The sequence below is a fragment of the Panthera uncia genome, chromosome B1 (assembly GCF_023721935.1).
Source record: "Panthera uncia isolate 11264 chromosome B1, Puncia_PCG_1.0, whole genome shotgun sequence".
Classification (NCBI taxonomy): domain Eukaryota; kingdom Metazoa; phylum Chordata; class Mammalia; order Carnivora; family Felidae; genus Panthera; species Panthera uncia.
Window position 1 is genome coordinate 158752562 of NC_064811.1, and position 14967 is coordinate 158767528.

General features: G+C 38.2%; 1 protein-coding gene across 3 annotated transcripts in view; it reads right to left on the reverse strand.

Moving 5' to 3' along the window:
* Positions 1–8170: 8170 nt before the first annotated feature.
* LOC125923287 (disintegrin and metalloproteinase domain-containing protein 18-like) overlaps positions 8171–14967 on the reverse strand; it is a 143694-nt gene continuing 136897 nt past the window's right edge. For 2 of the 3 annotated variants that reach the window (XM_049631471.1, XM_049631469.1), the window contains 2 exons: positions 9703–9947; positions 8828–8936 (listed from right to left, as the gene is read on the reverse strand). In XM_049631471.1, coding sequence (XP_049487428.1) covers positions 9902–9947 — 46 coding nt within the window. In that variant the 3' untranslated portion in view covers positions 8828–8936; positions 9703–9901. Of the gene's footprint in view, positions 8396–8827; positions 8937–9702; positions 9948–14967 lie in introns of those variants that run through there. The other variant, XM_049631470.1, reaches the window with a different exon arrangement.

Genomic DNA, 14967 nt, shown 5'->3' on the forward strand with positions numbered 1-14967 from the left:
CCATTTCTCAATACTTATTTTGTTTTGCAAAGTAACCTTCCTAATGAGTGTAGGGTGATATTTTATGATGGGTTTTGATTTGCCCTCTCTGAATAATTACTGGTGTTGAGTAACTTCTTTCAACTCCATTGGCCATTTGTGTTTTTTTTGTTTTGTTGTAGAGCTTCTCTATGTATTATGGATATTAATTTGTTATCAGATGTATGATTTGCAAACATATATGATTTCCACATATTTTCTCCCATTGTGTAGGTTGCCTTGTTACTCTATAGTGCCTTTTGATGCACAAAAGTTTTTAATTTTCATGAAGTCCAATTTGTTTGCTTTTGTTACCTGTGCCTTGGATGTTATATCCAAGAAATCATTGCCAAATTCAACATTGTGGAGCTTTGCCCTGTGTTTTCTTAGAAGACATTTATATATTTTTTAATGTTTAACTCTTTGATCATTTTGAATTAATTTTTGTATGTGGTGTTAGGGAAGGGTATAATTCCATTTGTTTGCATATGCATACTTATTTATCCAGCACCTTATGTTGAAAAGATTGTCCTTCATGAGTTCTGACAGCCAGCGGGATTTAAAATCTGGAATGTTAAAAGTCAACAGCTTTGCTCTCGGAGAGTGGGGAGGGCTAGAGGATGCTGGGAGGGAGAGTTGTTGAGCCCCGAAGGACAGAGCTCATCCTGGGAACAAAGGCGCTAGCAAGTGCCATTTCCCTCTCCCATCCCCCAGCCGAAATTCCAAAGGGAACCAGTTCCAGTCACCGAAATTGCTTGCACCATGCAAATGCCTAACACTGTGCTGGTATGGTATGATTGTTTTTATCTTATCTAACTTAAGATCCATCCCTCCAACCGGCCTGCCTCCCTCCCAGTGCTATTTAAGCCTGCCCCTCCCGCCCCTGCGCACCTTGGAGATCCACCCCATCTAATACGCCCTTGGCCAGATCCCATCAAAGCAGCACCACAAGCCTGGCAGTGTGCAAGCAGCCCAGACAGGGTCCACCCCCCTCCACAGTGAGTCCTGCCCCTGGGAGAGGGAAAGATAAGGTACACACCAGTCTGACTGTGGCCCCAGTAGTGGGTTGGGGGCAGGCATCGGGTCTGACTGCTGCCCTGCCCACCAACACAAGTTTCTCTGGACAGCACAGAGGAAGTGCCCTGCAGTTTAGAGCTCACTCAGGGACTATCCAAAGTGACGAAACGGAAGAATTCTCCTCAAAAGAAACTCCAGGAAGTAGCGACAGCTAAAGAGTTGATCAAAACTGATTTAAGCAATATAGCAGAACAAGAATTTAGAATACTGGTCATAAAATTAATCACTGGGCTTGAAAAAAGCATAGAGGACAGCAGAAAATCTATTGCTACAGAGATCAAGGGACTAAGAAATAGGCATGAGGAACTAAAAAATGCTATAAATGAGCTGCAAAATGGAGGCAGCCAGCATGGATTAAAGAGGCAGAGGAGAGAATAGGTGAATTAGAAGATAAAATTATGGAAAAAGAGGAAGCTGAGAAAAAGAGAGGTAAAAAAAATACAAGAGTATGAGGGGAGAATTAGAGAACTAAGTGATGTAATCAAACAGAACAAAATCTGTGTCATAGGAATTCCAGAAGAAGAAGAGAGAAAGGGGCTGAAGGTGTACTTGAACAAATCATAGCTGAGAACTTCCCTGATCTAGGGAAGGAAACAGGCATTGAAATCCAAGAGGCACAGAGAACTCCCTTCAGATGTAATTTGAATCAATCTTCTACATCACATATCATAGTGAAACAGGCAAAATACAAGGATAAAGAGAGAATTCTAAAAGTAGCTAGGGATAAATGGGCCCTATTTACAAATGTAGACACATAAGGGTAGTAGCAGACCTATCTACTGAAACTTGGCAGGCCAGAAAGGAATGGCAGGAAATCGTCAATGTGATGAACAGAAAAAAATATGCAGCCGAGAATCCTTTATCCAGCAAGTCTGTCTGTCAGAAGAGAAGGAGAGATAAAGGTTTTCCCAAACAAACAAAAACTGAAGGAATTCATCATCACTAAACCAGCCCTACAAGAGATCCTACGGGGACTCTGTGAGTGAAATGTTGCAAGGACCACAAAGTACCACAGACATCACTACAAGCATGAAACCTACAGATAACACAAAGACTCTAAACCCATATCTTTCAATAATAACATGAATGTACATGGACTAAATGCTCCAACCGAAAGACATAGGGTATCAGAATGGATAAAAAAACAAGACCCATCTATTTGCTGTCTACAAGAGACTCATTTTAGACCTGAGGACACCTTTAGATTGAGAGTGAGGGGATGGAGAACTATCTATCATGCTACTGGAAGTCAAAAGAAAGCTGGAGTAGCCATATTTATATCACACAAACTAGACTTTAAATTAAAGGCTGTAACAAGAGATGAAGAAGGGCATTATATAATAATTACACAGTCTATCCATCAGGAAGAGCTAATAATAATAAATGTCCAGTACCGAATACAGGAGCTCCCAAATATATAAAACAATCCAAACATAAGCAACCTTATTGATAAGTATGTGGTAATTGCAGAGGACTTTAATACCCCACTTACAACAATAGATAGATCATCTAGACACAGGATCAATAAAGAAACAAGAGCCCTGAATGATACATTGGATAAGATGGACTTGACAGATATATTTAGAACTCTGCATCCCAAAGCAACAGAATATACTTTCTTCTCGAGTGCACATGGAACATTCTCCAGGATAGATCACATACTGGGTCACAAAACAGCCCTTCATAAGTGTACAAGAATTGAAATCATACCATGCATGCTTTCAGACCACAATGCTATGAAACTTGAAATCAACCACAGGAAAAAGTCTGGAAAACCACCAAAAGCATGGAGTTAAAGAACACCTTTCTAAAGAATGAATGGGTCAACCAGGAAATTGGAGACGAAATTAAAAAATATATGGAAATAAATGAAAATGAAAATACAACAATCCAAACGCTTTGGGACGCAGCGAAGGCAGTCCTGAGAAGAAAATACATTGCAATCCAGGCCTATCTCAAGAAACAAGAAAAATCCCAAATAAAAAAATCTAACAGCACACCTAAAGGAAATAGTAGCAGAACACCAAAGACACCCAAACCCAGCAGAAGAAGAGAAATAATAAAGATCAGAGCAGAAATAAACAATATGGAATACAAAAAAACTGTAGAGCAGGTCAATGAAACCAAGAGTTGGTTTTTTGAAAAAATAAACAAAATTGATAAACTTCTAGCCAGGCTTGTCAAAAAGGAAAGGGAGATGACCCAAACAGATAAAATCATGAATGAAAAAGGATTTATTACAACCAATCCCTCAGAAATACACGGAATTATCCGGGAATACTAGAAAAAGTATATGACAACAAACTGGACAACCTGGAAGAAATGGACAAATTCCTAAGCATCCACACACTTCCAAAGAACTCGAACAGGAAGATATAGAAAATTTTAACAGACCCATAACCAGCGAAGAAATTGAATCAGTTATCAAAAATCTCCCAACAAATAAGAGTCCAGGACCAGATGGCTTCTCTGGGGAATTCTACCAGACATTTAAAGCAGAGATAATACCTATTCTTCTCAAGCTTTTCCAAAAAATAGAAAGGGAAGGAAATTTCCAGACTCATTCTATGAAGCCAGCATTACTTTGATTCCCAAGCGAGACAGAGACCCATCAAAAAAAGAGAACAACAGGCCAATATCCCTGATAAATACGAATGCAAAAATTCTCAACAAGATACTAGCAAATTGAATGCAACAGCATATAAAAAGAATTATTCACCATGATCAAGTGGGATTCATTCCTGGGATGCAGGGCTCGTTCAATATTCACAAATCAATCAATGTGATACATCACATTACTAAAAGAACCATATGATCCTGTGAATTGATGCAGAAAAGGCATTTGACAAAATTCAGCATCCTTTCTTAATAAAAACAATCGAGAAAGTTGGGATAGAAGGAACATACTTAAACATCATAAAAGCCATTTATGAAAAGCCCACAGCTAATATCATCCTCAATGGGGAAAAACTGAGAGCTTTCCCCCTGAGATCAGGAACATGACAGGGATGTCCACTCTCACTTCTGTTGTTTAACATAGGGTGGAAGTTCTAGCATCAGCAATCAGACAACAAAAGGAAATCAAAGGCATCAAAATTGGTAAAAATGAAGTCAACCATTCACTTTTTGCAGATGACATGATATTATACCTGGAAAACCAGATAGACTCCACCAAAAGTCCACTAGAACTGATACATGAATTCAGCAAAGTCGCAGGATACAAAATTAATGTACAGAAATCAGTTGCATTCTTATACACTAATAATGAAGCAACAGAAAGACAAATAAAGAAACCGATCCCATTCACAATTGCACCAAGAATCATAAAATACCTAGTAATAAACCCAACCAAAGGTGTAAAAGATCTTTATGCTGAAAACTGTAGAAAGCTTATGAAGGAAATTGAAGAAGATACAAAGAAATGGAAAAACATTTCATGCTCATGGATTGGAAGAATAAATATTGTTAAAATGTCAATACTACCCAAAGCAATCTACACATTCACTGCAGTCCCAATCAAAATTTCACCAGCATTCTTCTCGAAGCTAGAACAAGCAATCCTAAGATTTGTATGGAACCACAAAAGATCCCAAATAGCTTAAGTAATATTCAAGAAGAAGACCAAAACAGGAGGCATCACAATCCCAGACTTTAGCCTCTACTACAAAGCTGTAATCATCAAGACAGCATGGTATTGGCACAAAAACAGACACATAGACCAATGCATTAGAATAGAGACTCCAGAGTTGGACTCACAAAAGTATGGCCAACTAATCTTTGACAAAGCAGGAAAGAATATCCAATGGTACAAAAGACAGTCTCTTTACTAAATGGTGCTGGGAGAACTGGACAGCAACATGTAGAAGGATGAAACTAGACCACTTTCTTACACCATTCACAAAAATAAACTCAAAATGGATGAAGGACCTGAAAGTGAGACAGGAAACCATCAAAACCCTAGAGAAGAAAGCAAGAAAAAACCTCTTTGACCTCAACCTCACCAATTTCTTACTCAACACATCTCCAAAAGCAAGGGAATTAAAAGCAAAAATGAACTATTGGGACCTTAGCAAGATAAAAAGCTTCTGCACTGCAAAGGAAACAATCAACAAAACTAAAAGGCAACTGATGGAATGGGAAAAGATATTTGCAAATGACATATCGAATAAAGGGCTAGTATCCAAAATCTGTAAAGAACTCACCGAACTTCACACCCCAAAAAACAAATAATCCAGTGAGGAAATGAGTGGAAGATATGAATAGACACTTAAAAATTTTTTTTTAATGTTTATTTACTTCTTAGAGAGAGAGAGACAGAGCATGAGCAGGGAAGGGGCAGAGACAGATGGAGACACAGAATTCAAAGCAGGCTCTAGGCTCAAAGCTGTTAGCACAAGCCTGATGCGGGGCTTGAACTCACTAGCCATGAGATCATGACCTGGGCTGAAGTCCGATGCTTAACACACTGAGCCACCCAGGTGCCCCAAATAGACACTTTTCTAAAGACATCCAGATGGCCAAAAGACACATGAAAAGATGCTCAATGTCAGTTCTCATCAGGGAAATACAAATCAAAACCTCACTGAGATACCACGTGACTCCAGTCAGAGTGGCTAAAATGAACAAATCAGGAGAATATAGATGCTGGAGAGGATGTGAAGAAACAGGAACCCTCTTGCACTGTTGGTGGGAATGCAAACTGGTGTAGCCACTCTGGAAAACAGTGTGGAGGTTCCTCAAAAAATTAAAAATAGATCTACCCTATGACCCAGCAGTAGCACTGCTAGGAATTTACCCAAGGGATACAGGAGTGCTGATGCATAGGGGTACTTGTACCCCAATGTTTACAGCAGCACTTTCAACAATAGCCAAACTATGGAAAGAGCCTAAATGTCCATCAACTGATGAATGGATAAAGAAATCGTGGTTTATATATACAATGGAATACTACTTAGCAATGAGAAAGAATGAAATCTGGCCATTTGTAGCAACGTGAATGGAACTGGAGAGTGTTATGCTAAGTGAAGTAAGTCAGGCAGAGAAAGACAAATACCACATGTTTTCACTCATATGTGGATCCTGAGAAACTTAACAGAAGACCATGGGGGAAGAGAAGGGAAAAAAAAAAGCTAGAGAGGGAGGGAGGCAGACCATAAGAGACTCTTAAAAACTGAGAATAAACTGAGGGTTGATGGGGGTGGAAGGGAGGGGAGGGTGGGTGATGGGTATTGAGGAGGGCACCTGTTGGAATGAGCACTGGGTGTTGTATGGAAACCAATTTGACAATAAATTTCATATTAAAGAAAAAAAGTTTGTCCTTTCCTCATTGAATGGTCTTGCCACTTTCTCAATAATTTGATCATATATGTGAGAGTTTATATCTATACTCTATTTTCATCCATTCGTCCACATGTCTGTCAATACTATTTTTTATTTTTGTGGATTTGTAAATAGTTTTGAAATCAGGAAGTGTGAGTTCTCCAACTTTTCTCATCTTTTTTCAAGATTTTTTTGGCTATTTGGGATCCACTGAAATTCCACATGAATTTTAGGATATGTTTTCCTATTTCTCCAAAAATATCACTTTGATTTTGATAGAAATTCCATTGAATCTGTAGACCTCTGTGGGTAGTATTTGCATCTTGTCAATCAATCCATGAACAAGGATGTCTAATCTTAACTTCTTAAAGCAATGTCTTATAGTTTTAATCTTCTTTGACCTCCTTGGTTGTTTATACATAAGTATTTCATTATTTTTGATGCTATTGTAAATAGAACTGTTTTCTTTTTGGATTTGTTATTGTTATGTATATAGAAGTGTAGCTGATGTGTTGGGTGTTGATTTTGTATCCTGCTGAAATTCTGCTGAGATTTTTTTTTTTTTTTTTTTTGCTGAAATTTATTAGGTCTAACAATTTGGGGGGGCATCTTTAGGATTTGTATGTATAAGATTGTATTATCTTTGGACAGGGAAAATTTTTCTTTGTAATTCGGATGTCTCATTTCTTTTTCTTGCCTATTCTGTCTAGAACTTCCAGTACTTTATTGAAAAGAAGTGGCAAAATGGGCATCTTTGCCTTCTTCCTGATTTTAGAGGATTTTAGTCTCTTACTTTTGAGAATGATGTTAGCTACAGGTTTTCATGTCTTTTATTATTTTAAGGTAGTTTCCTTCTGTACCTACATATTGTTTTTGTCATGAATTGGTGTGCATTTTGTCAAATGCTTTTTTGACATGATCACGTGTTCTTTTCCTTTATTCTGTTACTGTGGTGTGCTGCATTGATTGCTTTTGTTTACCGAACTCCATGATGCATTTCATAGCTACATCTGCTACTAACTCTATAGGAAACAAACCAATAACATATTTTTAGTATCCTTCCTTTATCCTATTGTTTGAGAATAAAAATGTATAGTTTTCCTTCTACATTCTGGATATCATATAATGGTTTCACCATGTATCATTACTCAGGACCAAAATCTGCATTTCAACAATGTAATACACCTGCACCTTACTGGTTATAACAGAAATATATAAAAAATAAGTTCTTTGCATTATAGCTAAGCATTAAAGACTCACAATATACTGATAGGGTAGGCATGGTTCTACTTTGCTCATTTTATAATAAGGGAACTAAAGAGAGATGTTAGCTTTATTTTGATACATAGCTACTAAGTGATGGAGATTTGGAAGCATCACTCCCTTTAACACATTTCAACTTTTTCACCAGTATTTTACATACTTCTCTGTTTCAGTGCCCAGATATCTTTTGCTAACCTTTCTAATTAATACTAAAAATTTGCATGTAAACTATCTCAGGCTTTCAACCTAAACATATAATCTGCAAAAAAAAAAAAAAAAAAAAATAGCTGGTTTGTAGTTTACCTTTTAAACCTTATTCATTTTATATTTATTTAACAATCATGTCACAAAATAATCATTACTCAATTATTCCATATTTGTAAATTTGCCTACTTGCTAGGGTTTATAACCCCAAATCAATATTTATAGATCTCTCTTGGTCATTTGAATTCATGCTCAAGTTAAAAAAAAAAAAAAATCAGTCGCACCAAGGTTCACATTTTCATCTGAAGTTGAACAGATGACACTCTGCCTTATTATTTCAGCTCTCATACAGAGAGGAGCAGAGGATAAAAAAGGTAGGGAGCAGTGCACTGTACCGCAAAAAGCTCAGGTTGTGGAGCCAAATGGAGCGTGTTTGGATCTCAACTCTGGCACCTATCAAGCAGCCCCATGTGAGTCATTTTTCACTTCTGAACCTCCTTTCCTTCTTTGAAATCTAGAGAAAATAGAACCTCTCAGGATGGGTTGTTTTTAAAATTTATGATCATATATATGTAATATACACACATTTACCCTAGAAGCAATGATTCAGTGGTAGCTAATTCAGTGCAGTGGGACTTTATGAAACAGCTACCACAATAATCAACTGTATTTGTATGATCCCACTTGTATAAGAATATTTAAATTACATATTATTTTATAGCTAAAAGGTCCAGTAAAATGTACAGCCGTTTTGTGAGCCACAATTATGCTTATATACCACTTGGGAAATACTTACTAAAAATTAAATATCAAAACACTTGCTCTCATTCAGTTATTGGAGCTCTTTGACAAAGTAAATATGAATACAAATAATTTTGTAAATGATTATGTGTGAATTGATCTGGACTACTGATCTCATGTAGCCCAAAAAATAGAATACCCAGAAAATACAAAGAATGATTTCTTATTTGCATACATTTAAGAAACTTTGCCATCATCAGTGTTTGCCCCAGTCTTCCATGGCACTGTAATTTGTAGAAGTGATGTTTCAGGATCTGCAGTAAGGAAAACACCTGTAAGCATTCCCCAGTGCTTGCCAGCATCCTTATTCTTCACTGGTCCTGCCACTTCACATCACTCTTTGAACTTCCACGAACTCATACACACACACACACACACACGCAGGCACGCTCCCACCACGGAATCAGACTTTGCGCATTCCAGAAGAGGCTACCTAGAAATGGGACGTGACCCTACCACCTTCCAGAGACACTTTGGGATTTGCTGACCTCCGCCCCAATAGGTGAAGAAGAGCTGCTCTGGGGACCCCACCTCCCAGAAGCGGCTCGCCCCCTCCTCCAAGTGCAGGGTCAGGCACGTGAGGACAACTGTCCCAGTCCTGTTCTGAGCCCTCCCAGCAGCAGGCCCCGCAGGATCCTGACTCTAGGCGGGCTCTGACGGGACGCAGGGCTCCCCCCAGCCGGGCACAGGGTTCTGGAGCAAGCTTCTGGAGCCTGCCACGCCCACAGGCTCTGCGACAGTTGACCCTCTACGGAGCAGGTCCTACACTCACGATGGCCGGCGGAGGTCAGCCGGCCCAGGCCTGAGAGGATCAGCAGGACAGGCAGCGTCCTGCCGGCCTTGCCACGGTGATGGCGGTTGGCTGCGGAATGGCGGCCGCTCGCGCGCGGGGTCCTGAACTCCCTACTGGCAGGGCGGGGGTGGGGGCGAGGGGGGGCAGTGGGCTTGGGGGGCAGCGCGGGCGACGGGGAGGTTGGGGAGGGGCACGTGGTTTATTCCCACCCCGCCCCTTCTGCTGACCCGCACGCGCAGCCGCAGCCCCGGGAACCTGCCCACTGGGCGCTGGAGGCGAGAGGCAACCTGGCCTGGTGCCCACGTGGGCTTGGGTTTTATTTTCCAGAACGAGAACATCTGAAACGCATTTAGGGATTACGTAAGGGTCATAAAGTGAAGTTTTCTCCTCTGGAAATGGACCATCTGCTGGTGAAGTGCTTGGCTGTTACCAGTAGTCCACGTCATAGTTTTCCGGCACAACGACTGAATTACTGTAGTGAAGAAAAACAAAATGGAAATTCACAATATGGTTAGTAGCAGACAGTTGTCTGTTTTAACCGTGGCTACTGCGGAGTTCTATTTTAAGCCTCAGGTCACAACACATACGTGCAAAGGAACACAAACACAAAATAATGAAAAATCAATTCTTTTATAGATAAGTTTTTTCTTAGAAAACTAAGAAGTCCAAATAAAACACTAAACAAATGTAAATATGTGTTTATTATTTTAGTATTGATTTACAACTTAAGCATGAGGCAAAAGAATTGCAGCTATGAAATGAGCAAAAAACGAAATACATTTATTCAGTTTTGCACACCTTTGTTCCTTAGAAAAACCTATGTTTAGGAGACTAAGTGAATGTCTAAATGCAATTTTTTCCCCCAATCAATATGGAGTTCACACGTTGAAAGGCAATAGAGTTAATCTGGAAAGAACTTCCATGTCATGTTTTAATATACAGGTTGGTGACTTGCCTAATTTCAGTTTCTTCTTCAAAATTTATTTTCCATTGTAGTAAAATACAACTAACATAAAAAATTACCATCTTAACCATATTTAAAGTGTATATATAGTTTATTGCTACAAAGCATATTCACATTGTTGTGCAAATGTTACCACCAGTAATCACCAGAACTCTGTATCTTGCAAAACGGGAACTCTATATCCATTAAACAAGTCCCTATTCCCACCCCCCCAAACCCTGACAATGACAATTCTCATTTCTGTCTCTAGGAGTTTGACCTCTCCAGCTACCTCACATAAGTGGCCTCATACAGTATTTTTCTTTCGTGACTGGCTTATTTTATTCAGCATAATGGCTTCATTATGCTCCTGTTGTAGCATATTACAGAGGTTCTTTCCTTTTAAAAGCTGAATAATATTCCATTGTGCGTGCATACCACATTTTGTGTATCTGTTTATCTGTCATGGACACTTGGGTTGCTTCCACCTTTTTGCTGCTGTGAATAATGCTGCAATGAAATTGGCATACAGATATCTCTTCTGGATCCCACTCTCAATTATTTGGATATCTACTCAGCATATCAACAGAGTAAAAAGCAACCCCCCAAAATGGGAGAAAATATTTGGAAATCATATATCTGATAGGGGATTAATATCTAGACTATACAGAGAACTCCTGAGATTCAACAACAAAAACAACCACCTGATTAAGAAATGGCCAAAGGACTTGAATAGACATTTCTTCAGGTAAGATACGGAAATGGCCTATAAGCACATGAAAAGATGCTCAAATCTCTAATCATCAGGGAAATGCAAATAAAACCCACAAAGAACTACACTCTCACATCCCTCAGGATGGCTACTATCAAAAATGAGGAGATAAGTGTTAGCGAGGATATGAAGAAATCAGACCACTTGTACATTATTGGTGAGGATGTAAAATGGCACAGCCTCTGTAAAAGTTCTTAAAGTAGAATTACCTAATTTCATTTTCATAAGAGCTTTTTTTACAAGACATTCTTAAATTTTCCTTTCATGAAACTTGTGCTTTTATACCTTAAAATCAATACCTGTAGACAAATTCAAATACTGATTGCTTTTCCTGTTTGTAAACATAAACACAAAAATAAAGATGGTTTTTTAAAAAGTTTAATTCCCATACTTCTTTCTAAATATTTGTTTCAGTAGCAATTAATATAATATGTAATTCTAAAATAGACATGTCTATTTATTTTACTAAAATATTTACTTCTTAACCATGTGGTTTTGGGGGGATTGATATAAGTATATAAAATACTCGAAGGGGCGCCTGGGTGGCTCAGTCGTTTAAGCACCCAACTCTTGATTTTGACTCAAGTCACGATCTCACAGTTAGTGAGTTTGAGGCCTGCGTCCAGCTCTGTGCTGAGTGTGGAGCTTGCCTGGAATTCTCTCTTTCTCTCTCTCTCTGCCCCTTGACTGTTTGTGCTCTCTCTCAAAATAAATAAAACATTAAAAAAATACTTGAATATTTATAAATAATAATGCTTATGTAATAAGTTTATTAATTAACAATTATTATTGATATAATTATGTTATTATATTGATAATATAATAATTACTAATAATGTAATTACTAATTGTGAATATTTAGATATATAAATATAAATATTTGAATATATAGTATAAGCCAAGCAGTATGCCTGTGTTATCAAAATACAAAGAATATCATCCATGTATCCAAACAGGTCAAAGACTAACAGGAAACCAGATATGCATAAGAAATTCATTGTTAGCATAATATACAATGTTCTCCTGGAATGTTGCTAGTTTGTTTTCTCCACATATATTAAATGTAGCTACAGAAAGGATGTCATATCTGAGATTTGAACCATAATTGGATGAGTGAATGACTTGTATTGAGCCGGTAAATGTTCTCCTAAGAATAATATTAAATAATCCAAAAACTTTAAGTGTGGATGAATGATATTTTGTTTCAAAAAAGTAACTTATAATAGTCCTGGAGATGGTGAGATAGAAATGATGAGGACTGGAGACAGCAAATCCAGTTAGAAGTGTTTTCCATAGTTTAGGCCAGAAATGTCAACATCCTCACAGCTAAACCCTGAGGGAGAAAAATATAAATATGAGAGGTATTTTGGAAACATAATTAAAAATAGTTGGGGCGCCTGGGTGGCTCAGTCTGTTGAGCGTCCGACTTCAGCTCAGGTCATGATGTCATGGTCTGTGAGTTCAAGACCAGAATCAGGCTCTGTGCTGACAGCTCGGAGCCTGGAGCCTGCCTCAGATTCTGTGTCTCCCTCTCTCTCTGCCCCTCCCCTGCTCATGCTCTGTCTCAAAAATAAATAAAAATATTTAAAAAAAATAAAAATTAAAATTAAAAATAGTATCTCTGTCAACCCACTAAAAATCCTCTTCACAAATGTAGAAAGGAATAAAACAATTTTATTATTAAGTGTTAGACCTGACTGTGTTGGGCTAAAGGGATTGTAAAGATAGAACGAAATCTCACCCTTTTATATAACCAGGCAGATGTAGTCCATGTCACACATGTTAACTGTCTTTATCCAAAATACAAATAAAACTTTCAATTTCTTTAGGATAACCAGGAAGTTGCAGCTTGGAACTAGACATCAAGGTTAAACTCCCAAGGAGCCAGGAAGATAGGAAGCTATCTTCCTTAATGTTTATGTTTGTAATAGACAGATGCCTACAAAATCCTTAAGGAAAATATTCCTGGAGTGTAAAGCTGACAAATTTTATTTAGTTTTCAAAAAGAATTACATATGTCCCAAAGAGACAGAGAAAGGATGTACAATTCCACGTTTTCTAAAGGAAATAATCTAAGAAAAGGGTGTGTGTGGGTGGGGGAGGTACTTCCTTTCATGTGTGGTGCCAGGGAAAATTGATGTTTTGTTTCATAAATTTGTATTTACCTTTATAATATATAGGGAGGCAAATAGGTGCACTGACTAATTTGCTATGAAGCTTGTTAAATTGTTAAAGTCACTAGGCAACTGAGATGATAGTGCCACAAATTTTAGGAGAGGCAGATTTGTACAGTAGTTGGGAGATAATCAGTTGGGTTGAAGATTTGTTGAATTTGAGGTCTTTGTGGATGAACAAGGGGATTTTCCATAGTTTAGGCCAGAAATGGCAAGTCCTTATAGCTAAACTAAGGACCTAGATGAGTCTGCATCCTTATAATTTGAGTTGAACATCTAAAAAGGCAATTTGAAGGAAAGAGAGTGAATCAGTCAATCTAAGAAACATATAGAGAAAAAGTGGATGTCCAAAAGCAATTTGTGGACCATACAGATAATTTCAGTGACTAAGGGAACAGAAAGAAAGAAAATGAAACTGATAAAGAATGAAAAGTACAGCAAGTTAGGAATTAGAAGAAGTTAACATTATGGTGATTTTGTTAAATGGTTTTCTTGAATCTGTTGAGCTGATCTTTTAAATATCCAGTCTACTATGGTAAATTATTGATTGAACCTTGTGTTCCCTGGATAAGTCACATTTGGTCATGATATGTTATTTTTTTTTTTTTTAGTTTATTTATTTATTTTGAGAAAGAAAGCATGAGCAGGGGAGGGGGAGAGAGAGAGAGAGAGAGAGAGAGAGAGAGAGAGAGAGAGGAGAGAGAGAGAGAGAGAGGAGAGAGAGAGAGAGAGAGAGAGAGAGAGAGAGAGAGAGAGAATATTAATCCTAAGGAGGCTCCTCACTGCCAGCACAGAGCTCCACAGGGAGCTCAAACTCAGGAAGCATGAGATCATGACCTAAGCTGAAACCAAGAGTTGGATGCATAAGCAACTGCGCTACCCAGGTGCCCTGTTATTCTTTTTTATATAACATTGGATTCAGTTTGAGGGATACAAATTGATGTGTATTTTTCTTGTGTTATTTATTTGTCCCTTGTATCAAGGTAATAGTATCTTCTTAGAAGGAGTCTGGAAGTGTGCTAAAATATGTGGGAGATTTTGTATAACATTGGTATTATTTATTCTTTTAATGTTTGGCATAATTTACCAGTGGAGCTATCTGGGTTGGAGACTATAGATTTTCAACTGCAAATTCAGTTTATTTATGGATAGAAGCCCATTCAGGTTCTCCATTTCTTACATTTGTTTGTCTTGTTTTGATATTTAGATTTTCTTTCAACTTAAAAAAATATTTTTAATGTTTTATTATTTGTTTTTGAGAGGCGGGGAGGGGCAAAGAGAGAGGAAGACACAGAATCCAAAGAAACCACAGGATCCAAATTCCAGTTAGTTAACTATAGTGCAATGTCAGTTTCAGGTGTAGAAATCAGTGGTTCATCACTTACATACAGCACCCAATGCTCATCCCAACAAGTGCCCTCCTTAATGCTTATAACCCATTTAAGCCATCCCCCTGCCCGCCTCCCCTCCAGCAACACTCAATTTGTTCTCTAAAGTTAAGAGTCCTTTTTATGGTTTGCTTCTCTTCCCGTTCCCCCCACCCCCCTCCCCACTCTGTCTCCTACCATGTTGATCTGTTTTGTTTCTTTTGTTCCTGGAGAAG